The following is a 26,542-nucleotide window of genomic DNA, read 5'->3' on the forward strand; positions in this document are numbered from 1 at the left end:
TGTTCTGGAGAGACATCCCGTTACCCTTGGCTAATTAAATCTGCCCCTTTGTGTACTTATTAGCATTTATTGTTTTAAAATACAATATTTAAATCTTCGTTGCAATGCAGCAAATAAAACCGGGTTTTGCGTGCCTGCCTATTGAGTTATCGCATGCGTTATTTGAATGCATAATACTAGTGTTAGGAACCCCTCTAGCCGGCACAGCACAACCCGGAGTCTGCTCTGCCAGTCAGGTGTTCACTGGAGCCCCTAGTGGTGGGGACAAACTTGGCCGCAGACTAGCAGAGGGTCGTGAAGTGCGTACCGGCTGGGGAGAACCCAGGAAAGCAGAGTGAAGTCCAGGCAAGGGTCGAGGGCCGGCAGGAGACAGGGAATCCAATAAACAAGCCGAGGTCAGGGATCACTTGCGAGCAGGCACAGTCGTTAAACACGCCAAGGGTCGGGGTCACAGGCACGGTAGCGAAATCCAAAGGACAGGCTGAAAGGTCAAGGGTCACTGGCAAACAGGCAGAGTCAAAGTCCAAACAGGGGTCGTACACAAGAAATCCATCCACAGGTTGTCACCACCACGATACAGGAGCAGGTTAGGTGACAGGCAAACAACGCTATAACCGTCAGGGAGGCTAAGCCCTCCCTGCCTTATATAGTAACATGGGCCAATCAGGGCTTAGCCCTGTAATGATTGACAGTGTGGGGGGGCCAACTGAACCAGGCTTGATTAGCCTGTAATAACAAATTAGCGCCTGCGCCCGGCCTCAGTTGCCTTGACAACGGCCGGGCCCGAGTAACAGGAAATGAATACCGGGACGCTAATCGGGCCAGCAAATGAGTCGCGGCGGTGCCCGCCGCGGCTCCTGACAACTAGGCAGGTTTGTACACTGCCTGCTCTGTACAAGCAAACATCAAGTTTGTAGGTCTAAAGATATACCAGAATAACCATGTCCTCTCACCTATTTGCCTACACATAGAAGACAGTGTAAACGCAGTTTCTGACACACACTACAAACTTACGACTGGAACTTTACACACTCGATTTGCCTGCTCAAGCAATAAGTTCCTAAAGCTCTATAAGCTGAACGAGCCCATGTGGCACTGACCTAAATCCACGGTGAGGTGATCAGCTCTGATTAGACTACGCTGTGAAGGAATTCGTGTTACCCATTCATCATACACAAGAAGCGATGGCGAGTTATAGTAGAACATTGCTTGCGCCAAGCACGGAATATAGGCTGGTGATTCATGTCAATATTTGGCTATTGAACACTTTCACATTGATAAACCTTTGAGTGACACCCGGTGGACATTTCTACCACATATCACTCTTGTTCTCTGCAAATTCTGTCATTTAATTCCTTCTTTACAGATACCAAGAACCTGTTCTCAAAGCACCAACTGTGTTATTACAAATCAATGGTTAACCTCTAACAACCTGCGGCTCTCCAGGCGTCGTGGGTGAGCGTTGTTTTGTTTAGTATGTAATATAAGATAGAGGTGTGGTTCCTTATACAGGGAATAGGTAATAACAAATACCAAGATAGGAGTATTTTAGCACAGTAAGACATCAGTATACAAAGGAGACAGACCATGGTGTAGAATTACTTTTACTTATCTGCTATAATGATGTGCTACTTTCTACCTGGGCTGTACAATACGTCTATCATTTTATTTGCGGATATATTACCGTTCCATAAGCTCAGGCTGTACCTCAGAAGCAGAAAACTTTGTGCCAGCCTCCTATACAGAGGTCTGGGAAAAGAACAGAGGACAGAGGAGAGGGAGTACAAGGAGTCCAGTGCCCAGTCTACTAGAAATAAATATAACCTAACATCTATGTCCCTTTTCTGCTGGGGTGATTTAAATGTTGGGGTTAAAAGAATGTACTAGATAAATTGGGCAGCACGGTGGCTAAGTAGTTAGCACTTCTGCCTTACAGCACTGGGGTCATGAGTTCAATTCCCGACCATGGCCTTATCTGTGTGGAGTTTGTATGTTCTCCCCGTGTTTGCGTGGGTTTCCTCCAGGTGCTCCAGTTTCCTCCCATACTCCAAAAACCTACTACTAGTTAATTGGCAACATTTATAAATGCCCCAAAATGGGCATTGATTACTTGCACCTGAAAACCACATCTCCTCTTAAAAGCCTTCAAGGCATCTATTATTTATACTACACAAGTGATATTAATATATTTATAAACTCCTGTAAACAATATCTGTATCAAGAGTTCACTTTAGTGTTCAGTGTATAGCACCCCCTACTGTCTGTTATTAGATTTTACAAATGACGTGTATTTTATGGACTTTGAAACACTTTAAAACATTGACGTTTGACAAGTGTTGGTGTTATACAAAAAAAAAAACACACTTAACATCTTTTCTTTGTTTTCTTTATTTCATTTTAGGAAAATAATTAACCGAGAGAATTTAAAAATATCAAATTACGATTTATTTCTGGTGGAGGTGACCGTGATCTCAAACATTCTTAGGAGATGTTGAGTTTTCATGCCGACCTGTAAATGACGTTGGTGCATACTTTAGCCATTACACAAAATAGATCAAGTCTGCAATTTTCCTGCAAAGCCACAACTAGGGGTTAAACATATCGTCTGATTCTGTCCAGCAGAAATTGAAAAGGGAAATCTTCGTTGAGGGGAGGGATTTTGAACCCAAACCACGGCTCGCCATGTCATTTAAGAATGGGTACCAATGATACGCTCTTTGCAAAGAAATGATCATGTTTTAGCATTATTTTAAGTTTACAATTTTATAGTCCGTAAAGTTATAGAAGGGAAGCTCGTTATTAATTAAAAACTTCATTTGGGTCATAAGGCTGATAATTCCCAGACAGAAAAGTGTAAGAACCCATGGGAAGTAACATAGTGTTACCAAGAGGTTCCTGCAGCCAAACTGGAATACGGAACCCAGCCCAGTGTCAGAGATCATCATCCCTGTCTCGGGGGGCGAGTGTCACTCCTTAGACTTCATATCCTGCTGGAGAAACTCAATGAATACAAGGCTCCGTGCCAATGTATCAATAAAAGTTGATTAAAGTTTGCTTTAAAAGGTAGCGAGTGCTATACACAAAGCTGTACAAATTATACAGAAGCCAACGATACGGACGTGCTGGCTCTACATTAAAAATAAATCACATTCTGACCAGACATATGGAGTACAGCATGGGAATATTTGAAAAGCTTACCATGACAAAAGTGGAGCAAGTCATCCTGTATTGAGGACGTAATTAGGGTCAGCATGCCTAATGGATTATTTTTGGGCACTGGGCTCTATTAGGGGCCACATCGGGCGGGAGGACGACGATTATATCAAAACGTGTGGCCAGGTTTAATCACCACTGCGGGCAACATTATTTAATTTATAGATTAAAAAATTGCAAAGTGCTTTTTTGCATGCCACTGCAGCTGGAAAACAATGTGCCCAATCAGCTAAGAGGAAGCGGTTGACCCCATTTACTAACAAATATTAGTCCCGTAAAGTGTAAATGAATTGGTACCAGAGTATATGGTTGGTACTGCCATTTTAACAATCTGCGTACACCATTTGCAAATTATTTCTATAGATATGTTAAAATTTAGGAAAGAAAGAAAAGAAATGCAAGATAAGTAACTGAAAAAAAAAAAAAGAATCAGTGACTAGTTTTTTGTTTTACTTACTGTTACATGATACTTTATAATATTTGGTGTATTGACTTTTCACCATCGTATACATTTAACAAATTATTTTTCATTTAGACTTCTCTCCACCAATAAGTTAGCAAATCTACATTAAAATCTTTTTCTCGGCTATAAGACGAACCTTGCTTTTTAAAAGAACAAAAAAAAATAGCTTTGGACCGTCATTTAAACAAGGATATTATGTACTTTTAAACAAAACAAACATTTGTACGATTCATAAAAGTTACAGTATTTCCTTTGAAAATGTTTAGATTTAAACCCAAGTAAAATTTAAATATTACACAAATAATTTAATGGAAGGTAACAGCTACAGAGGAAAAAACAAAGCGTCGTATCAACATGCGGACCAGTAAATAAAAAGTATTTCCTAATGTACACTATATATTTATACAGGGTAGTTGCGATTTCTACATTTACATATGAAACAAGTTAAAATGCCTTTTCTGATTGATCATTTGGGAGTATTGTTTTGTTTTATTTTGAAGCTCAATGAGAAGCTATTTCAGTTGCTGTAAAAGTTCATCTATTTGAGCCTTGTACATATTTTTTACATCCACCAGGTCTAGGCGTAGTTCTTCAGCTTCCTCGGCTTTCTCCCCATACATCTGTAGGATGGTATTGTATCTCTGGTCCAAGTCCTAAAACGTACATTATAGTATTATAAGAATGCAGTTTTGCTGTCTATGCAAAGTACTTATGCAGTTGCCACCTTCAAAATTATTTATTTTTTTAAAAAAATCATCTTTGGGGCCCGATTCATTAAGGAAAGTAAAGCAAAAATAATGAGTAACTTTTCACCTTGGCTAAACCATGTTGCATTGGAGGGGGAGCCAAATTTAAAAATGTGGGGACAGATTTATAACTGGGGTAGGGCATGTCCTAGATCAACTTTAAATGTATTAAATATTTGTGTGCTGCAACTTATGTGCAAAATAATAAACTAATTTGCAGCCCTTGCATTGTAACATGATTTTTGCCAAGGTTCAAAGTTACTCATTTTTTTTTTTGCTTTACTTTCCTTAATGAATCAGGCACAATATATTATGATGCATAGATATCTTTATTTAGCTCTATTTCGTAATGCAGCATCCAATGATTTCATTAAGCATAATGGGTCTACTCATTTTAGGAAAACAATATTGAAGGCTGTATAGCCAACTTCTCTCTAAATACCATCAAGATGCACCTACAATTGAAAAGCTATATTTGTAATTTAACAGGAAGTGAGGTTGGGACACAGAGTCTCCCAAGTGTTAGGGGTAACGTTACATAATCAGATGATGCGCTTTTCCTAGGCAGAACTACCATATACAGACCCATAGCTCCCAGCTAAAACACAATGGGAGTGATCAATCTATGACGTTTATAGCGGTCTCCTTAATAAAGGCAGAACATTCTACATAACATTTTTTTTTTTTTACCAAAGTTACTAGCATCTAGCAGGGGTCTTGGATCTATTAAATTTGGAATGGTAGGGGGGAATGAAATTGCTAGCATGTCCCAGATTTGCAGGCGTCTGGAACAGACTCATCAGCGGTATAATGACCCAAGGTATGGAAAGGAAAATAAGGGAATACCGATAAAAAAAAGTAAAGGTGAACGAGGCAACTCCAAAGAATCTAGGAAGAAAGACAGCGCATACTGGGAGAAAAATAGTCAAGATGAGATAACTTTAGATGCAATAAAGAGTAGCTGGAAGTAACTTAACCCCTCAATATGTCAAATTGAAAAATTGAACATTGAAATATTGTTAAGAACCCCAGACATTACAATTTTAAGCCTAGATATCATGGCAAACTCCTTAAGAGTTTTAAACAGCAAATAAAGCCAACAGTTGAATAAGATACACGATAAAAACTGTGTTTATACCTATATGACCACCGTGCTCTCAGCCGCACACTGCCATATCAGGAGGGAGGTGCATCTCTAACTAAGCAGGTAGTGATATACGGCTCTGTATGGTTGTATGGGGAGATAATATTTTACTTCTTAAAACAGAGCTGCTGTGAAACACCAAAGTAACACTGACCACGTGTTTTACCTCTGCTGCTCTTATCTGAAAATTTACAGATTGGATTTTAATGGTCCTTCAACTAAGTTAGGGATATTAATAATTGGGTTTGCGACTATACTAAAGCATCAGCGTATGCTGAGACTTTAAATTGTACCTCTCAATATGCAAATCCTGAGATATTGATATTACGTGTGGAAGAGAAGGCTCCACCGCTGTGTAAAACATAGGACTCTTCAGTTTCTTGCGATTAACCAAACAACTTTGCACTGGGAATTTCTTATAGGTTTTCTCCAAGTGGGAGATTTTCATTTATTTACGTCTACAACATTTATTAAAGACATGATCGTTCTGACTTCCTTCCAGTACTTTTTAGCCATGTATTTATATCAGCAGAGTTTAGCTGTGTATTTGTATTCACCAGAGATACAACTCCGCTACTCTCTCTGCAGTGTGTTGATCCCAAATCAATCCATTCCGATTTCATAAATACTTATTACAGCCACGGTACCGGCTGTAGAACAGTGCCCCTTGTGGCCAAATTATCTTGCAACATGGCATAATACACATCGCAGACACAGAGGTACCTCTGTACAGAGGACACACCTGCTTTAAATGAAAGTTTCAGCTTTACAAACGTATATGGCGACGGTTCCCAAAGTGCTGGGTCCCGGGCGCCCCCGGATTGGTAAGTTTTTTGGTTTTTTTTTCTTCTCTTCCTGGCCCCCAAGATGCAGAGGGGCCACAGAGTGGTGGGGAGATGCAGAGGGGCCACAGAGTGGTGGGGAGATGCAGAGGGGCCACAGAGTGGTGGGGAGATGCAGAGGGGCCACAGAGTGGTGGGGAGATGCAGAGGGGCCACAGAGTGGTGGGGAGATGCAGAGGGGGCCACAGAGTGGTGGGGAGATGCAGAGGGGGCCACAGAGTGGTGGGGAGATGCAGAGGGGGCCACAGAGTGGTGGGGAGATGCAGAGGGGCCACAGAGTGGTGGGGCGATGCAGAGGGGCCACAGAGTGGTGGGGAGATGCAGAGGGGCCACAGAGTGGTGGGGAGATGCAGAGGGGCCACAGAGTGGTGGGGCGATGCAGAGGGGCCACAGAGTGGTGGGGCGATGCAGAGGGGCCACAGAGTGGTGGGGAGATGCAGAGGGGCCACAGAGTGGTGGGGCGATGCAGAGGGGCCACAGAGTGGTGGGGAGATGCAGAGGGGCCACAGAGTGGTGGGGAGATGCAGAGGGGCCACAGAGTGGTGGGGAGATGCAGAGGAGCCACAGAGTGGTGGGGAGATGCAGAGGGGCCACAGAGTGTGTGTGGAAATGCAGAGGGGGCACAGTGTGAGTTAGCTGTAAATTATTCTTTGACGGAAATATAATTGAAAAAAATATATAAAAATATTCTTTTCCCTTGGATTTATGTGTATTATTTTTGCATACAACTAAATAAGTATTTCTGTCCTGACCTAAATACTTAATACGTTTTTTTTGACCCAATTACTTGTAAAACGGGACTGCTCGGTAATTAGTTTGGAGGGGAGCCTTGAAAAAATTATGGAGACTCTAAGGGTGCTGCGAACTGCAATAGTTTGGGAACCACTGCTCTATGGTATGGTCTGTTATCACTTGACATATGAACAATGACCATTTTGATAGGAGCTAACCCCCCCTCTTCTATGGAGGCTTACAGCTGAAACGTCTCAGTAAATCAAATACATATAAATGCATTTCCCAACACAGAGCTCCTTGTCTGGGACTGATCTCGGACTAATGGTGGTTTAATGTCCTTGCAAAGAACAGAAGGAAGGTTAAGGGAAAGTTCTGATAAACACATTCTATTCTAAAACCTTGACACTCACCTTCATATGAGCCCGCAGTTTTGGAATCTCCTTCACCTTCTCCTCTAGATCGTCAATGAGATTATTTAATTTAATGATTTCTTCAGCAAGTATGGAACGAGTCTTTTCCAAGTATCCAATTTCAAGCTGGAAGTGTAAATATTTCAGTGGAACAACAATCTTGACTGATTTGTAATAAAATACAAAAAACTTTTGCAAAAATATCCATATTTTCTTCCAGATCAGACACAAACCCCAATGCAAAGAGCTGTCAACTTTTAGACATCTCTTACTTAGGGTAACAGCCGTCTGAACAACAAAAAGGAGGGCCTGAAACCAGTGTCTCAGCTCATGGTGCTGGTGGACTCAATCTGTTCCTACCTCTCCTACAAGATACCTATAGCATTATATTTTATCGAACTCAAAGCTTTTCTTGGGAAAATTACCAGGTAATGGTGAGGGTTTCTTGGCTCCATACCAGAAAACAAATAACAGCAGAGAAGGGAAGCGAACTAAACCCTAGAGCTTGTTTTCAGTAACTATGGTCCAGTCGGTTCAACAATAGTGAAAGGGATTTCAATTAATAATGTCCCAAATAGTCCTCGGACAAGTGTATTAAAGCTAGAATATCTCAAATTTGCATGATTCAAAACATTTTTGCAATATGCATTCAGCCATCATCAAATCACAAGTTGAATCCGCCTTTAATGTAAACTGAAAGTTTTAGGACTATAATCATGTGACGTTTATTACCTGCAACTGTGCAATCTCCCCTTCTCGTAATTTTAACTGTGACTGTAGGTTTTCCATGACACTGGAACCAGCGCCCATCCTCACAGCATCATACAGGTTGCTGCCGCTGACGGACACGGTCATTGATCCATAAAGATGGTCGTGAGAGTCGTCCTGTATTTATGTACAAAGAAAATGTGGGATTGAGCTCAGGCCGTATAAAAAGAGAGGTGGCCGGTGAGGGTGAGCTGGCTCCAAGTATCAAAGTTTTATAAAATAAGTCAGATTCAATCAATTCCAATAAATAAGCCCCAGGAGACCAGAACGTGTGGAAGCGGCAGCCGCGGCCTTTATCGCTTAGGACACTTTTTGCCAACGTCAACAGGCCCATTCTATGCAATCCAGTTACATATTAATAAATGTAAATGTCCTTGCACTCAAACTGAATGACATATAAAAGGTGATTATGGGTTATGTAATTTCTACAGAGAATATAGGACAGTAAGTGGACTAGGAAACCACCTGGTTACCTGAGAAAGGAGAGATGTCTGGAGACCAGTCAAGTCGACCCCACTAATAGAACTGGATCGGGACAGTGTTGGGGTGGCTCCAGGATCCGGAGAAGGAAATCCATAAGATTTACGCTCCTTATTACATAGAATATAAACAGATTATTAACTGGTTACACATTGTAAAAAATGCTGTGTCAATTATTTTACAAAGATGTTATATATTATAATGTAAGATCTCGCGGGCTGGGTCCTCTCTACCTATTGTCCCACGTCTGTTTACTGTCCGACTCCCTTGTATGTCCTGCACTCAGTGTGAGTCCCCATAGCCTTACTCACACTCATCTGTGCATAATACTTATGTGTATTACCTCATCTATTTGTTACTTGCTTCTGTATCCAGCGCTACGGAATCTGTGGCGCCTTATAAATAAAATAATAATAATACTAAAGCTTGTTGAACAAACCAAAAAACCTCCCATACCTAAAAGACCCCCACTCACCCACCAAAAATTTACATTGCAGCTATATTTCAAGTTGTGGTTTCCCCCAGCGCCAGGATTAAGTATATTTAATACACTAAAGTGCATCACAAAATATTATTTCCGTTGTCACCTTCACCATACCGCCAGTTTTGTCCTGTGTTTTCAAATGGCGTTATAAAGAGGGAGCAGTGTTCTACAATGGTCGTGATAATTGTGGTCACTAGGGGGCAACGTTTCTTCTTGGTGGCTATGTCATCCTCTCACCTGCTCAGAACTAGGTTTTTCTTCCAATCAGCATTCAGGGCCTGATTCATTAAGGAACGTAAATGCCGATACGTATTTTACGTAAAATCGTTCTGCGCAGGCCCAGAGCCGGCCCATATGCCAATGAACGCAGCAACGTCTAATTAGTCTTTAAGCGCAAAGGACCCTTAGTACAGCCTACATGAGCACAAAACGGGGAGGGCACTCGGTGTATGCACATAGTCAATGCACAGTAAGCTCAAGAACGCAGCAGCAGCATCCGCTTCAAGCATATTAAACTGTACGTGTTTTTCTGTCATATCACTTACACCAGCTACAGGTCTGGTGCCGATGACTAGTGATGACGGCTGTGTATACATGCTAGAACATGTGTTTGCAATCAGGAGCAACTGTAAAAATGTATTTTATGTACAGTAGACATTAAGGACATACTAATAAAAGGAGGATTTTTGTACTTACGGTAAATCCTTTTTTCTGATTCCATCTGGGGGACACTGCTACCATGGGGTTGTATGAGGGCACATGGCGTTGGCACTTACATAGTTAAACTTTTAATGTAACTGCTGACAGAAGCTCCTCCCCTCTGCAACCCCTGTAGCTCCTCAGTATAACTGAAAAGCCCCAATGAAAGGAAACAGAACAATACGCAACCAACAAAGGCAAAAGAAGAGCGAAGGGCGGGAACGCAGTGTCCGTCAGATGGAATCGGAGAAAAGGATTTAACCCAAGTACAAGGCCCCTTTTAAAATAACGTGTAGCTTTACATGTCATTGTTTTCTGCAGTCTTCTGATATTAATTAATATCATCACAAATAAGGTATAAAAATATTTGCTAGTAAAGATGTTTTGTACATGAGGAATGCATATAATTAATGTCCACTGATGCATGAGGTTATTTCAGAACGTATTAAATTGCACCGGTCACCTATACAGCCATTGTGTAGGCAGCTGTAGTGATAATCCCAGGAAGGCAGCCTGTAATTCATGAAGAACCAGTGACACCACTCAGGCCTCATATCTCTAGCACCCAGTAAATGGATAGGCTCTAGTCTTATTAATATTGGTTCTGAGCACACTAAACGGCTGCCTCAAGCGTACGCAGGCAACCGATAGGCTTTAAAGCCTAAAGTATTACAATTATTTTACACTTGGCATTATATTATGTGCATTCTTAGATCTGTGTTTTATGCACATATAATACCTTCTCTTTGGCTGCTTCTTGGGCCAACATGACTTTCTTCTTCTCCTGTTCCACCCTCATCTTCTCCATCTCCAGCTGACTGTTCAGCAGAGCCTGAAAATAAAACGCTGTTTAGTACAGTCAAGGACAACCGCACGGGAGGTAGACGACAAAGAATGGGGGTAAATTACAATCTCACCTTTTCTTTTCTGGCTTCTTCCACCATTTTCTGGTAGTCTTCCTTCAGGTTTTCCAGCTCCACCTGATTTCTATAAGAGAGAGAGTTTATGTTCAGCTTAAATGTGAGCAAAAAACACTGATCGGCTCTCAGAATTTTTATATCTTCAGGTTTAAGGAATATTGACACTTCCTCAAGTGTTGGTGAAGGCCGTTCCCTCATTAGATGGAGTGGCCATCTAAGGGGTTGTGACTGAGCAATCAATGTAAAAACAGAGACTTTAGTAAGATATACTGTGACGCACGGCACCAAAATCTGTTTAAAAAGGTCCAAATATAAAAGTACAAGTTAATCCACTAATTAGTGGTATCTTGCAACAATTACAAAAAATAATTTTAATAAGCCACAACAGAAGTTACATTATACCTGCTATACACACTTGCAACTTTAAGTCTAGGAGTTAAGTGGTAAAATTTTATAAAAGACTAAAAAAAAATGTCATTAGCATTTAAGATGATAAAGATTGCACTTTTTTAATAATACAAAGAGAGAATGTTAAAATAGATAAGGGAGGATGGCAGAACATGAGATGAGTTGTAGTCAGCCTAAAGGAAGCTAACATTTACCCACAACTTCTTTAACACACACCTACTATGCTCTTCCTCCATCTTTGACAATCTTAACTTCTCCACCTCTAGCTGAGCCTGGAAACGACCCTTTTCCTGTCGGAGGAGGCTGTTTTGAGACTCGATGGCCGAAATGTGGGTCTTTACAGATATGAATTCCTCGGTTGATGCCCTCTCTTTCTCTACTGCAGATGCCAACAATGTCTGTGATTCAGCTATTGAAAAGCAAGGGGGAAAAGTTCATAGAGTTTAGTCTAGTAATGGACTATTATAAACGTTGGGATCGATTTATTTTGATGTACGATTGTGGTGCAACGTGAATTTGATTGGAAAGGCCGTAAGTCCTGCTCAGCAAAGGAAAGACCATATAGATCATTAGTGTGTCTGTAGACTGATCTTACTGAGTCGGTTAGACAGATTCTTCGCCAGTTTTTCCCAGGATGAGGTTTGGGCTGCTAAAGTGGCCTGGAGGTTCTCAATCTGGCGCAGCAAGGGTCTGGTGGCCGAGGTGACACTTTGACTCAGTTCCTGGTTCCGAGCCTCATCTTCCTGGAGTCTCTGCAATATTTAAAAGCACAGAATGGTCGCAGTTCCTCATTCACAGCTCATTTTATCCGATCATAGGTCAATACGTAGGTGTTCTAGATCAGCCAAGCTGCCTAACCTGATATATTGTGAACGCTTGGTACTAGGTCATCTGGCTTTTGGAAGAAACACCTTTCTAAATGAAATCTCTTGAACCTTAATACTCTTAGAAAACTACAGTTTTATACAGTACCAAAATATAAAGCCATACGGAACTATGTTACTAAAAAAGTTGTTAAACGTCAGAACGAATTGCACTTTACCTGTTGCAATTCTGCGATTTCTTGCCGCAAATAATCTTCCTTCCTTGCAGCTTGCTGCTCCGCCCTCTGCAGTGCCAGCCTCAAATCAGAAACCTGATCAAGAGACAAACTTCAATCACATGACTCGTAAATATAAATACACATAGATATGCTAACTCTTCCTACTTTCAGGGATCAAAAGCAAGTCTAGAAACAAACTCTTTCAGAATAAGATAATGGAGCAGTTATTAAGCTCCACCTGCAGCTCCATCTTTGAAGACGGTTACTATGTCACTATATAAAGAACGTACCTGGATCACCAAGATCTCCTGCTGTTTCTGAGACTCCTCCTTGGCTCTCTCCAGCGCGTAGCACAGCTCTTCCTTCGCTTTCATCTCGCAGCTCAGCACTACCTCCTGAGCCTCGCTGGCTTTTGTGGCATTAGCTTTGTGCAGTTCTGCAAGCTCTCTAAGGTAGAGAAACACAGACTATAAAGCAATGACAGTGTTTGGACCAACTATCAAAACATTTGGTATTTATAAGGGTTAAAATAAGATTTTTGCATTGTCCACAGTGTCCCCCAACTGTTAGTCCTAGAGAAAGAGGCTGGTATGAAAGTTGAAGACCAAGCACAGATATACAAGCCCCCAAATATCCTTATAACTCAGGAGAACAAGATAAATAAATTTCCGTATAACTTTCTAAAGATTTATGGAAAAGTAAATTGTTTCGCGGTGGCTGCCTCCTGTTTGTACAGGGGGCGGATGCCCTTTAAGGATCAATGTTGTCAGACACAAACCAGCACATACTAATCCTGTCTCACCGGTAGGAGCTGTCCAGAGCGGCCTGGAGACTGCGGTTCTTCTCTAGAACATCATCTAGTTCTGTCTGCAGTCGGCTCACGTCCTTCTCCTGTCTCTCCACCACACTGTTCAACTTCCTAATGTTCTCCCTGTGCTGTTTCTCAACCTCCTCCTTACCATCTAATGTCTGCAAGAGAAGGAAAAAAGACGTCCAACCAATGCTTAGTGCCTTGTGCCTCAGTGAGGTCACTGGTTCCTAATTATTCAATTTCATTCTTAGAAATAATAGTGCAACCATAAAAAAGAAAATGGCTTAGGGTAGAATGTCATAAAAAACCAGGTACCAAAAGATTATTTTCCTGGTGCCCCCAGCATCCTGCTCTCAAGCTCCTCCTCGCCCCTGCTGGCAGTGCATGGTAAGTTGACACGTGCTGCCGGTCTGAAAAAAGACCGGATCAACAGGAACGAGGAGAGTGCAACAGACGGCACTGGATTTTCTTTCCTGCTGACCTGGTCTTTTTTCAGCACTACCCAATGGCTACACATTGCATGGGAATCCGTGGTGGAAGACATTGGTAGACCAGCTGATCACATGAACACCAGACCTCAGGTAAGTAGCTTTTGTGGATGCTGTTTTACTAATAATATTCCACCCAAAATTGAATATTTTGTTTTAAAGTAGAAGATAAACTTTTGTTCTTTACATTAACAAATGTAAATCAATAGTTTATGGTGCAACTATGACACCCCTTACTGTTCCAAGTTAATTAAACAAATATATTTTACAAACGGGGTGAATTGGCTTCTGATCACTTTTCAGCTAGGGCAGTGAGAGGAATACAGGGTTGTGAAAGGCAGACGTTCCAACCTACCTGTTTTAACAGCTGCAGTTCTTCCTCCAGCTCTCGGATCTTCTTCGCCTGTTTGGTGACCGTGTGTTCATGTTCTTTCTCCTTCGATCGCAGCTTCTTGATGATATTAGAATTGTGCAGCTGTTGTTTAGAAAGTTTCTCCCCTGTGATAGCAGCAAATGTGAAGTCAGTTAGAGGTGAAGAAGCTCTGTCTGGTCCTTGCAGCAAGTGATGCAGGACCAATGACAGTACAAGATTACAGTCTCTGCAACTTTAACCAGGCTGGAATTTTTTCAACATTCCAAAAAAGAGAGAAAACTCTAAGTAGCTGCACAACAACAAAATAGGTCTTCGTTATTTCAATGTCTTAGCTATAATGATTAATTCGCAAGAAGGGGCTAATTTATAGCAACGTCTCTCTGCTGTCTCTTTGTTAACTGGAAGCTGCTATAATAAATGCAAGGAATAGTCATTAACATGGGGTTAAAGGCGGTCAAAAAATGATGTGAATGACTTCTGAAAGATCTTCTGGGTAATCAGTGAGGTCCTGGCATTCATGGAAAGTCCTATATAATCTACCTATTTTTAGGTTACCTTTTTTTATCTCCAAAAATACACGTAATGAACGTTAACAGAACAAAAATGTAAAAGCGATTTAATTTTTTTATTTTACTCGCCTTCCTCCATGAGCCCTCTGATTTGTTCATCCTTCTCTCTCATGATCTCCGCCGTTTCACTAGACTTTAACCTTGTCGCCAGCTCCTCCTTCACTGCTTTAACTTCCTGACAATTCAATAAAACAAGTCTGTAACACGCGGTGCTCATCCAACAATGAGGTCACACAAGTCGGGTCTTTCCCAACATTTATAAAGAGACAGAAGAGCGTAATAGTATAGCCAACAATAATACTTTAGTAACGTGTATAAAACACTGAAGGGTTTGTGATCGAGCGAACGTGAAACAGTGCAACACAGAACGTGTCGGTGATGCACTGGCGCGTTCGCCACGTCTGACATCTATTCACCTTCTTTGCCGCGTCTCTCTCCTTACAGGCGGTTTGCGCTCTTCTCTCAGCTTCCGCTATTCGTTGGGTGAACTCGTCTTTCAGCAGCGACACGCCATTACTTTCTTCTTGAACCTTAATCATTTCACTATAAAGACAGAGAAAATAACTCTTTTAATAAATTTAAATCCTCATTTATTTTTCAATATAACCCAACATGCTCTGCGGGTTCAAAGTCACAATCCACGGTATGAAATGTCTAAGCAGAGCAGTTTTTATTTGTTTGCTCTTTGTGCTCCCGAGAGATCCACTCCCATTAACATTTTAAAGAGTTTCGAAAAAAACAATAACTTCAGGCATAGAAGTTCTATGCACACGTCAGACAATAAATCTACAGAGGCAGCCGACACATACTGGCAGGAACAGTACGGGGGCCCCAGGGGCCCCAGAGGCATAAATATCTGGAGTCATTGGCTTTGAACGGAGAATATTTCCAACACCCCGGCATGAATACTCACTCTCGGAGATTGTCCACAGTCTCCTCTAGAAGCACTTTCTCTCTGCTGACCGATAATAGCTGGGTTTCCCTCTTTTCCAGCCTGGTAGTGAGTTCATTAATCATCTTTAAAAACAACATGAAAAAGGAAATGAAGAACTGATAATTGTATTTAAACAAATATTATGAGTGAAAACGGAATCCAATAACATTTTCAAATTGGTTATAATGGAGTTATTTTACTTATTTCTGAACCTTTATTTATATAGCGTCTACGTCTATTACGCAGCCCTCTACAGGAGAATTTAATAATTCACATCAGTCCCGGCGCCGATGAAGCTTATGACAAGCGAAAACAAAGAAAGCTTTAATCGGCACCAGATACCTACATAAAATGGAAGTGGCCGTTATGTGTTCGGAACCAATATTAATGAACTAAGTGATCTATCCATTTAATAGGAAACAGGCCTGAAGCACCCCAGTGCATTGAAACATTAAGATCTTATTCTAACCTTTAATATATATATATATATATATATATATATATATATAATATACGAGTATAGCATAACACCCAAACATACAAGATTTCTAATTGGGTCGTAGCGCTGAAGGAGGGTGTGGCTACACCGTGATGGGGATGTGGTCACATGGCAAAAGGGGGCGTAACCACATACATAGGGGCGTGACCAACACCTCTGAAGACTGTGCATAATCATCCTCCCCGCCCATAAAATCTCACTATCCCGTGCACACTGCTGCTTTGTCACGCAGAGCAGCGCTGAATGGGGCAAAACCTGCCGACGCTCCAAGCGTCCGACGGCAAAGATCTCACCAATCCAGACTATCCGACCTAAACTGGGACAGTCGGGAGGTATGTATTAGTTCAGACTACAATACGGCTGCCTCCACTATGTGTAGGCATTTTAAATTCATCATCATCAACATTTATTTATATAGCGCAAGCAAATTCCGTAGCGCTTTACAATTGGGAACAAACACAGTAGTAAAACAACCTTACAAATTTATGGCTAAATTATTTTTATATGAAAAAAGACTAAAACATTCCTCGAAAGAACGTAAAATAAACGCCAACCTCTAATATTGTACCCGTCTAAACGCTACGGAACGTGTCCGGTTTAGAGTGGCCAGAGTTCTACAGCGGCCAGAGTTCTACAGCGGCCAGAGTTCTACAGCGGCCAGAGTTCTACAGCGGCCAGAGTTCTACAGCGGCCAGAGTTCTACAGCGGCCAGAGTAACTGTACAAAACATTCCCCTTATTCGTCTGTACTGCTTTAGTGCACAAAGGTGGGACACAGTAACGGCTGAATGCTTGCACCTGAACTAACTGGACTGCAGCAAGAGCAATTCAAACCCATACACTTTTAATTGGCAGATCTGAAAACGATATCGCAGAAAAGGTTACAAGTTTTACTTGTCATAGCGTGACATAGTTGATGCCACGCACAACCAGCAGTTAAATGAACTAGGTTATTAAATAAATAACTTTAGAATAGAAATGTCAGCCTGACCTATTTTATATGGGAGGTACTTGTCGGGTCCTGTATGTAAACACTGACTGACAGGCTGAATTTACCTGGCCTCAATGAAGTCGTTTGAGGTAAAAGACGTGTTTTTCATCTGTAACTATGAAGTTACTTTGTAAAAGGACTTGGACTTTAAACAAAAATGCAAACATCAATCTCCACAACCAGCAATGGCTCACATTGGTCCTTGCAAGACACTTCCAGTGTTACTAAATAGATTCTCTTCTTCTTACAGTGCCCCTTACATTATACTATAATTGTATTTAAATGCTGTGTTCGTATGGTACGCAATTGATGTACATTTAAATTCCACATCTCATTGGTTTGTTTTTACGTATTCAATTTGCACAATAACATTACAAAATAGCTGGTTATTGACATTCATTCCAAACTCTCTCTACTTTTTGGCAGAAAGTCCACTTGTGTTTCTACACAACAGGACATCATTAACAATCATCCTAAAACTTCGTAACTTTAATTGGACAACTAACACATAAACAGGTTTAATTTTTTTTTTTACTATTTGGAAAAACCAAGAGTGAAAAAGTAAGTGCACCCTTGTTGACTCAATATCAATGAAAATATAATTTGGGCCAGGTGCTGCTTTAAAATTGCACTTGTGATCATCAGGAAGTGCAGCCACCTCTATTCAAAAAGTAGAACTTTTGGCATTTCGGACAGGAGCAATCAGGTTGCGTTACACCCATGCAAAGGAGAAAAGATATCTACAACGACCTCAGAGAATAGAATGTTTCTGTTTAGCCTTTAAAGGGTTATACGGCAAATTCAGTGAGTTGCTAATGTTCCACGGAGAAGGTACACCAGCAAATCCAAATGTCAAGCGTATTGGGGACAGGCGATGATTAGGGGTTGCTCTGCAGCCGTAGGACCTGGAAACCTCACAATCTTTGAATCCACCATAAACTCCTTTTAATATCAGAGTATTCTACAAGAAAATGTCAGCCCATCTGTCTGACAACTGATGCTCAGTCAAAATTGGATCATATACCAATGAAGATCCTAAGCACACCAGCAAATATACAACTGAATGGCTGAAACAGATAAAGATCAAGGACTTGATACAGTCAAGTCCAGACCTAAAGCCCACTGAGAAGCTGTGCATATAAGAATGTCTGACTATTAAACTCAAACAATAAATGATTGCTTCAAGTTACTGTTTCTATAGGTGCATCTAACAAGCTACTGAACCATGAGGTGAACTTGCATTTCACTTCATGTTGGCCTGTTCTCTGTTGAATAAATAACCTCAAAGTAAAATCTCATGTGTTCTTTGTCATGTGAGATTAGATCAATCAAAGTTTAGGACTTGGTGAGATCTAGATGATTGTTAATTATGTAACAACACAGACTTGAAAGAGGGTGTACTTTGTTTTTCACATGTAATGTTTCTTTACTTGTAGACTGCGCTAAAGAAGGAAAGCACGAAGAACATAATGAACAGAACAAAGTGTTAAACCCAGCAAACAATATAATCCACAGAAAGCAGTTTATACTGTGGTTTTATTACCTTTTGCATATCCTCCACTGTGTAATCAACCTTTGGCTCATTGTCACTCTCCTGTACCTCCGCCGAGACTTCCTGGCTGTCTGCCTCTAGCTCCTGGGTCTGATGTGCAGCGACCAGGAGATCCGGCTGCTCGGAATTCACAGGGGTCGCGCTCCTTCCACTTTCTTCCATCTCTATATCGTCACAGGAGTGGACGAGCAGCGTCTCATTCACTTCATCGTCAGCTTTGCTCTCTGCGGAGTCGGTAACATCCATGATTGGGCTGGAAGTGCCAACTGCAACAGCAACTAGGGTGCACCCCCTGCCTGGCAGCTCATCGTCAGAATTGATCTCGCTCACACTGCGACTGTCCATAGACTGTACACTGAAACACTCTATCCTTTCAAAGGCATCAGAGGAAGAGCAGCTCTCGGTGAGCTTAGGAAACTCCTCCAAGCGTCCATATTCCGAAGAGGGGGGCAAGAGCTGAAATGAATTCTGCATTAAATTGAGGTTCCCCTTGGACTCGGTCGCCTCTTGCCTCGAGCTGACAGAGCTCTCGCTTATTACGCTCTCATGGTCAAGTACCTCAATGTCACTAGTTGTAGAGGTGCCGGAGGAGAAAGTGCTAATTGGAGGTGACGGGGTATTACTCTGGCGATCCTCAATCTTTTGGTCTTTGAGGTCTAGTGCATTGTCCTTATTTTCAGGTGGAATCGATGGAGAAGAACTGATGGGGTCTTCTCCTGGCTTTGGCTCTAAATGACCTTTAAGATCCTCAGTACAGTAACTAGAATTCTGATTGGTCCTTTCATGCTCAACTGCAGAATCCTCTGACTTGTCCAAGATAAAGTTCTCGCTACATAAATCTGTTTTCCCCAAATCCTGGGTTGGACTCGCTTCCTGCTCCCTTCCTTCAAAGATATTTCCAGATCCATCCTCATGCTTGAGTTGGAGTACAGGATTGGGTGCCGTTTGCTTTACTTCTTCTTTGGGTCTTTGAGATTTGGTAGGGGGCTTGGACACAACCGAACTATCTATTACAGGATTCACCTCCTGAGAAGGAAGAAAGACACTGAAGAAATTTTCAGACTCATCCACTACAGTTCGTCTAACAGGTTTGGTGATAGCCGTCGGTGTTACCATCTGGGATTCATCCTCTTCTGAACTTCCACCCCAGTTCGAGTTTTCCCAGCTTCCCTTAACGGAAGGACCGCTGCCTACAAAAATAAAAGTCAAAAGTGTAAACGTATTGTTAAAGGGATGTGCTGGAATTCTCTAAATGTCTTGCAGAATCATGATACTGATAACCTTTTAATCAAGGGTCTTTTACTGACAGACTGTCACGAGAATGTATTCCTGTGCACCTATGGTGCAACTGTAAAGTATTAAAAAATGTTATTCACAATAAAACAACCAATGTTTGGATTCCAAAACTGCATATACATTTAACATCCTCTCCCCCCAGGTATTAATCAATGCATGAAAAGCGTTTAACAACAATATTGAGCAAAATGGCAAACGTTCATACCATTGCTTTTTAAAATGTTAATGTTGCTTTTAAAATTTAAAGAACACAGTACACTCTATATCTCATAAATATCTCATACATTTTTCACAAATCCAAATGGTTATTCGGCTACATGAAGCAAAGGCACAATGTCATTTTTTTAAGGAAGGGGCACGATTGAAACAAAATGCAAAGGCGAGGTGTGTTGTATTTTGTAAGAAAAAAATGGATCTGCCATGCACAAACATTGGAGCACCCGTTTTACATTTTTATTGCCCCAACCCCCCCCCCCACCCGTGCAGATTCTCATGGTCTAAGACAGAAATTTGTATATTTGCAAAACTAAATGTAAATGTTGTGGTACTGTCCTATTCTTTACCACCAGCTTAATGAATCTGAATATTCTAAAATGTTGCGCCATACGATATCTTATATAACACATGACATCAGGGCCGTCTTTGTTTCAACGGATTATATGGCACAAAAGATGTTCCATTCCCAGCAATTGCCAAGATCTGAATTTTCCCACTGCGAGACATTAGGGTATAGTAGGTGGGACTAGGAGTTTAGGCACTTACATTTTTCTAACCCACCCACTCCTCCCCTACTATGCCCCTCCTCTCCTGCCGATACCTCCGTTTCTATAACCAAGCATATGAGAACTGGCAAACTAAGGAAAAATAGAACCTACTAACCATACTAGAACAGAACTATTTACAGAGCAAAGGGGGGGGGGGGGGAGGGGGTGCGCAGTGTCCCCGATGGAGTTAGAGAAACAGATTCTACAGTGAGTAAAAATCTTATTTTCGCTTTCCTACCATTGGGGAACACTGCAAGACATTGGGGACATACCAAACCTGCCTCTAAGGGAGGAATTGCTCTGGAACGGCTGAGTGCAACACCCTGCGCCCCAAGTCACCTGCAACCTATAAAATTTGGAAAAGGTGTGGACAGATGACCACGTTGTGCTCTGCACAACTGCTCCGCTGACGCACCATGATGTGCCGCCCAAGAAGCGCTAACAGCCCTGGTAGAGCGAGCTCTCAAAGTCACTGGGGCGGGTCGAGAGGCATGTACATAAGCCAAATGGGGAAGTGATTCAGCGGGCAAGAGACTGCTTGGAAGCTGGCCAGCTCCGCTTATGAGCATCATAGAGGACGAAGAGGTAATTAGTCTTACAGACTAAGGACCTCAACTGAGAGAAACCTCTCTCTGCGCCAGAAGTGTCCTGGTTTTGCACTGAAGTGAGAGGACCTTATTCTCCAGTATGTGTACCCTCTAGGTCACAGCATTGAAGATGAGGCCTAAGAAATGCATCTGCTGTGCCAGATTGAGCAAAGACTTGGGTAGGTTCAGAACTCTGCTGTGCGCTTCCAGAAATTGAATGGTGATCTGGATGTGATGCGAGAGAAGAAAAGCTGACGGAGCCTTCAGAAGGAGGTTGTCCAGATAGGATATTATCGTGACTCTCGTGTCCCAGAAGCTCTACCATGACCGTCATTATCTTGGTAAACACTTAGGCGCAGTGGCTAAACCGAAGGGTAGGGCCCTGAACTGGAAGGGACAATTCCGTACAGCAAAGCGGAGAAGACACTGGTGTTGCTTACAGATTGGTACAAGTAAGTAGGCATCTGTGATGTCTATGGAGGCAAACAACTCTCCCTGTTGCATGCCTGCAAGGACAGAGCACAGAAACTCCATCCAAAACCTGAGAATTCTGTCCTGCCTGTTTAGGTCTGCCAGTTTAAAATGTGACGGAAGGACCCTTCTGGCTTTAGGACCAGGATGAGGTTGAAATAAAACCCATGACCTCTTTCCTGCTGTAGGACCTGGACAATAACCCCGGCTGCTAGGCGCTTCTGGATGGCTTCCTGAAGTTCCTTGCACTGAGGGGACAAACCGGAAGGGCTGTGAAGAACCTCTGCTCTGGAAACTGGACTGGGTCGATAACATAACCCTGGGACACTATTCCCCGCACCCATGCATCTGTGGTGGATGCCCATCACTGGTCCTGGAAGCGGAGAAGACACGCTCCCACAACCAATTCCCCTAGAGGGATTCTGTCATAACGCAGGCTTTCACCTGCCCTCGTGGCTCCTCGCCTAACAGCACCTCTGTTTCAACTATATGCTCCTCTGCGAGCCGAGGAGTCACCTCACGACAAAGCACCCCGACCTCGGCCAAAGGAACAAAAGGACCGAGAACGTCCTTGTCATTGCCTTGTGGAGCGGACGGGAAGAGAGCTACTCTTACCTCCAGTGGCCTCCTGGATAACTCGCTCTAATTATGACCCAAACAGACTGATACCGTCGAAAGGTAAGATTTCTAAGGTGCACTGAGTCAGCTTCCACTGCCCAAGAGCGTAACCATAAGGTGCGATGGGCCGCAATGATGAGGCCCAAGGATCTGGAGTTAACAGACACAGCATTCATGGCTGCCTGACCGACATAATCCGACATTTCCTGGATATGATCAGCTAAAATGAGAAGTTTGGATCTTGGAACGTCATCCTGTGTACCTTTCACCAGCTGTTCTCACCACAGCTGAATGATTTAATTAGCCCAAGCTACACTTCTTGTCAGTGAGGTCCCTCAGAGAAACCCTGCCCTGTGTAGGGACAGCAGAAGTGGTGGATAGATGAGCTACAGGGGTGTCCACCCTAGGAGTACCTTCCCATTTAACTAACGCCTCTGAGGGGAGAGGGTAAAGAGATTTAAATCTGCCCGGCATCATAAACTGCTTATTTGGCATCTACAAAGCTTTCGACACCATGTACATCAACTGGGGGGAGAGGGGGAAACAAGCTACCTGAGACTCAGGTTTCTTAAAAAGGGCAAACGTGGAGGGGGCCGCAGACTCAGGCTCTGCAAAGTCAAAAGAGTCCTAGAATAAGATTATTCACATTATATGTGGATGAGGAATCCTCAGAGCTAACAGTGTCTTCCTCTAGTAAATCAAGATCCAACTAGCCGACCTCGGCAGAGGAATGTTCTGAATCTTGATCCTGACCCTGAAAAGCATCTGCAATAATCTGCTTACCTCTGTGTGGGATAGTAAGCAAACGTGCTGCGCCCTGGGCGGACTCAGACTGGGATAATGGCATAGCCGCTTCTGTCTGGGAAGATGTGACTACGACAGATATGGTCTGTGCAGCCGGAGTGTGTGTGGAAGTGTGAAAAAAGGAAGATTCAAGTACCTGTGCGGACCTTAACATCCCCCTAGTGATGAAGAATTAATCTGCTAATGCTCATCTAACTAGGGGAAGGAGACTGCCAGCAATCCGTGCAAGGGGTTAATAAGCTGAAACTGCTCCCTCCTTCGCAGGAACCCAGAGTGAAGGAAGCAGAAAGGCTATTCATGCCACTGGAGCTTAAGTTCGATCCCTGCGCTGCACTTGTAAGAAGAATAAAAATAAAGACATGAAAACCTAAAGCTAATACAAGTATAGGCAGGAGCCTATACAAAAGTGACCTGTCTCCTAGGCACTTAAACACTGAGGTATCTGCAGTGTCCCCCATAGGTAGTAAAGAGAAAAAGGGTTTGCAGCCTATCACTAAATTGGGAGCTGCTCCTAATATGTGCGGTCTCCATCCCTTTGAATTCATTATAATGTCCTGTAAAACAAATCTCATTTTTCTTTCATGCTTAGAGCATTATTGTGGATATCCAACATTCCACTTGGAACAGCCCAATTCACACGTCTATCCAGTAATGCCCATCAGTTAGAGCACAAACTTGCTCCTTCCACAAACATTGCTATATTGCCGCACTAATCCACTCAAGTATTCTAAAACAGAAGTCGGATGTCCCAAAGCAGGAAGAACTGGCTTTTGTACAACGATTTATAATTTTTTCGTATTCAGAAATGACCCACTAGGAAGCTAAATGTTTAGATGGAGATTTGTCGCCTGTAACCTAGGCATTGAAAGTAACAGAGTGTGCTTTGGCTATAAAACATACTTGACTTTTAAAACATGTGATGTTTCTGTGTGTACAGGTGTTCCTTTGTTGGTCTCAATCAGTTACTGGATATGTATCACAACAGCAAAAAACAGTAATTCATACAGAAATTGACAGATAACTGGAGACCTACAGGGCCAGTGGCACACTGATACGCCACACAGGCCAGTGGCACACTGACACACATCACACTCAGTCCAGGAGACCAGTAGCACACTGACACACATCACACTGACACACATCACACTGACACACATCACACTGACACACATCACACTGACACACACACATATCACACTGACACACACACATATCACACTGACACACACACATATCACACTGACACACACACATATCACACTGACACACACACATATCACACTCAGCACCTTCTTCATAGGGAGTGATGATGGCGCCTGCCCAGGCAGACTCGTCCTCCTGAATGTCCAGTACCCGGTCTATGGACTTCTGGGCCTGTGACAGCGCCTGTTTGGCGAAGCTGGAGAGATGCGAGGTGTTGAACCAGCTCATGGTGCCGGGCAGCCCCTGTCACACCGCGGCCGCCGCCTCCTCCCTCTCCGGGACCGTCCGTGGCCCCCGACTCTCAGCCACTTCCCGAACACGTAGCAGTAAACAAACCCGGCGGTGACATCATCACACCGCGACACTGCCAGGCCCATGGCGGTCACGTGACTGCCCACACTTCATAACACATAGTCCTAGATATCACGTAACGTGACTTGTTATATATCTATACATAGTGAATAAAACTGTTTTATTTGTATTTCCCTACGGTATTGGGACCAGTTGGAAATATGAAAGCTTAAGTTTAAACGTTAAGCACTTTTCTTCATAAGATTATATTATCTCAGGGATGTTTCACCCTATTAAGATGAAGGAGACACTAGTCCCCTGCACTCTGTCTGTAGCACTGCACCTATCCATTCATCCTGCATTTACAAAACTATGTTACACTGGATCTCTCAATTTAAAGCAAATTTAGGGAGTTGTCTGCCATCTAGATCAGCGTTGGCTAACCTGTGACACTCCGGGTGTTTGGGAAACTACAAGTCCCAGCATGCTTTGCCACTATTTAGCAGGTTATTGCCGGAAGGGTATGCTGGGACTTATAGTTTCACAACACCTGAAGTGTCACAGGTTAGCCAACACTGATCTAAGCCTGTCCCCTGTGATGCCTTATCCCATGCCCAATGATTTTATACCCAACCTTTGCCACTAGAGCAAGATAATTTGCTATAGAAGGATTATGATACCTGAAGGATGGTATTGGGAGGATAGAATGGGATTATGAGACTGAGAGGAAAACAATGGCAGTCTAATGAATGGCAAACTGCAAGCAAGTAATGCTTTCATATAGATATATAATGTGTTACATTAAGCATATTATTATGCATCTGTCTAGTTAATTAGACAAATACAAATGATAAAAGATACCTTTTAATATTTTTTTGTGACTTATTTGTTGTATGTTTGAATGTCTTTCTCATGGTTTCCTATCGTGTGCTGTATCACTTGGGCAGCATGGGTGGCTAAGTGGTTAGCACTTCTGCCTCACAGCGCTGGAGTCATGAGTTCAATTCCCGACCATGGCCTTATCTGTGTGGAGTTTGTATGTTCTCCCCGTGTTTGCGTGGGTTTCCTCCAGGTGCTTCAGTTTCCTCCCACACTCCAAAAAAAACATACTAGTAAGTTAATTGGCTGCTATCAAAATTGACCCTAGTATCTGTCTGTGTATATGTTAGGGAATTTAGACTGTAAGCCCCAATGGGGCAGGGACTGATGTGAATGAGTTCTGTGTACAGCGCTACGGAATCAGTGGTGCTATATAAATAAATGGTGATGATGATGATCACTTGTAAAAGCTCTCATTCTACTCATTCTCCTCCTTATCTCATCTCTTATTTGTCCCTAGATGTATTCTTAGTTCCTCTTTCAGCTAACTCCTTTCCACATCATTTCATTTCACTGCCAGCTGGCCTCTGCTACTTACCTCTGAAACTCTCTTGTTCTTCTGCTACATCTATGCAGAACAAACTTCCAAGCCAAGATGAAATATTAGGAACGTAGCACTGCTCCAATGTCTGCCTATGCCTCTGCCAATAGCTTACACCGGTACCCCATACACACTGCCACACTTCACCCATCGTTGCTTTGTCTTCCATCATCCATGTAGACTGTAAGCTCTTCAGTACAGTAGTGGCTACTGCCACTTGTTAGTGCTTCTTGCAATTTTGCAAGGCACTGTGCACACTTCTTGGCACCCTTTGAATAATATACCTAAAAAAAAATGACCAATAAATTAGTGCCAATGGAAGGGACAGTTTGAGTTGTTTTTTTGCAAATGTGCCTGTTGCTTTGCACCACTCCTGGGGAACAGATCGGCTTCAACCATATTGCTTTAGCCAATTGGTGGAATATGCAATACTTTAGGTGACTGTAAACAGTGAGGACACAAATCGATCCCCCCTCACCTCTCTTGTCACTAGAATAAAAACTGTACGTCTGCTCCTA

The 26,542-nt window shown here is 42.5% G+C and overlaps 1 protein-coding gene across 1 annotated transcript; it reads right to left on the minus strand.

Moving 5' to 3' along the window:
* Positions 1-2,369: 2,369 nt before the first annotated feature.
* Positions 2,370-24,660, minus strand: TMF1 (TATA element modulatory factor 1). Its single transcript, XM_075183412.1, has 17 exons — positions 24,400-24,660; positions 18,562-19,760; positions 15,509-15,612; positions 15,012-15,138; positions 14,665-14,770; positions 14,009-14,151; positions 13,157-13,323; positions 12,645-12,801; positions 12,355-12,447; positions 11,908-12,064; positions 11,529-11,721; positions 10,902-10,971; positions 10,724-10,816; positions 8,795-8,911; positions 8,286-8,438; positions 7,554-7,679; positions 2,370-4,329 (listed from the first exon to the last, which is right to left on the minus strand). Exons 1-17 carry the CDS (start codon positions 24,539-24,541, stop codon positions 4,189-4,191), a joined length of 3,288 nt encoding a protein of 1,095 aa, XP_075039513.1. The 5' UTR covers positions 24,542-24,660; the 3' UTR covers positions 2,370-4,188.
* Positions 24,661-26,542: the final 1,882 nt, after the last annotated feature.

The sequence above is a fragment of the Mixophyes fleayi genome, chromosome 8 (genome assembly GCF_038048845.1).
Source record: "Mixophyes fleayi isolate aMixFle1 chromosome 8, aMixFle1.hap1, whole genome shotgun sequence".
Taxonomy (NCBI): Eukaryota; Metazoa; Chordata; class Amphibia; order Anura; family Limnodynastidae; genus Mixophyes; species Mixophyes fleayi.

Bases quoted from the DNA above. Each gene is read 5' to 3' on its own strand.
- TMF1 (XM_075183412.1), bottom strand. From the start codon at position 24,541: ATGAGCTGGTTCAACACCTCGCATCTCTCCAGCTTCGCCAAACAGGCG. The intron at 13,324-14,008 runs GTAGGTTGGAAC...CTTCTCTTGCAG, and splicing joins AACTGCAGCTGTTAAAACAG to ACATTAGATGGTAAGGAGGA. The intron at 10,817-10,901 runs GTGAGATTGTAA...TTTTATTTTCAG, and splicing joins AAGAAGCCAGAAAAGAAAAG to GCTCTGCTGAACAGTCAGCT.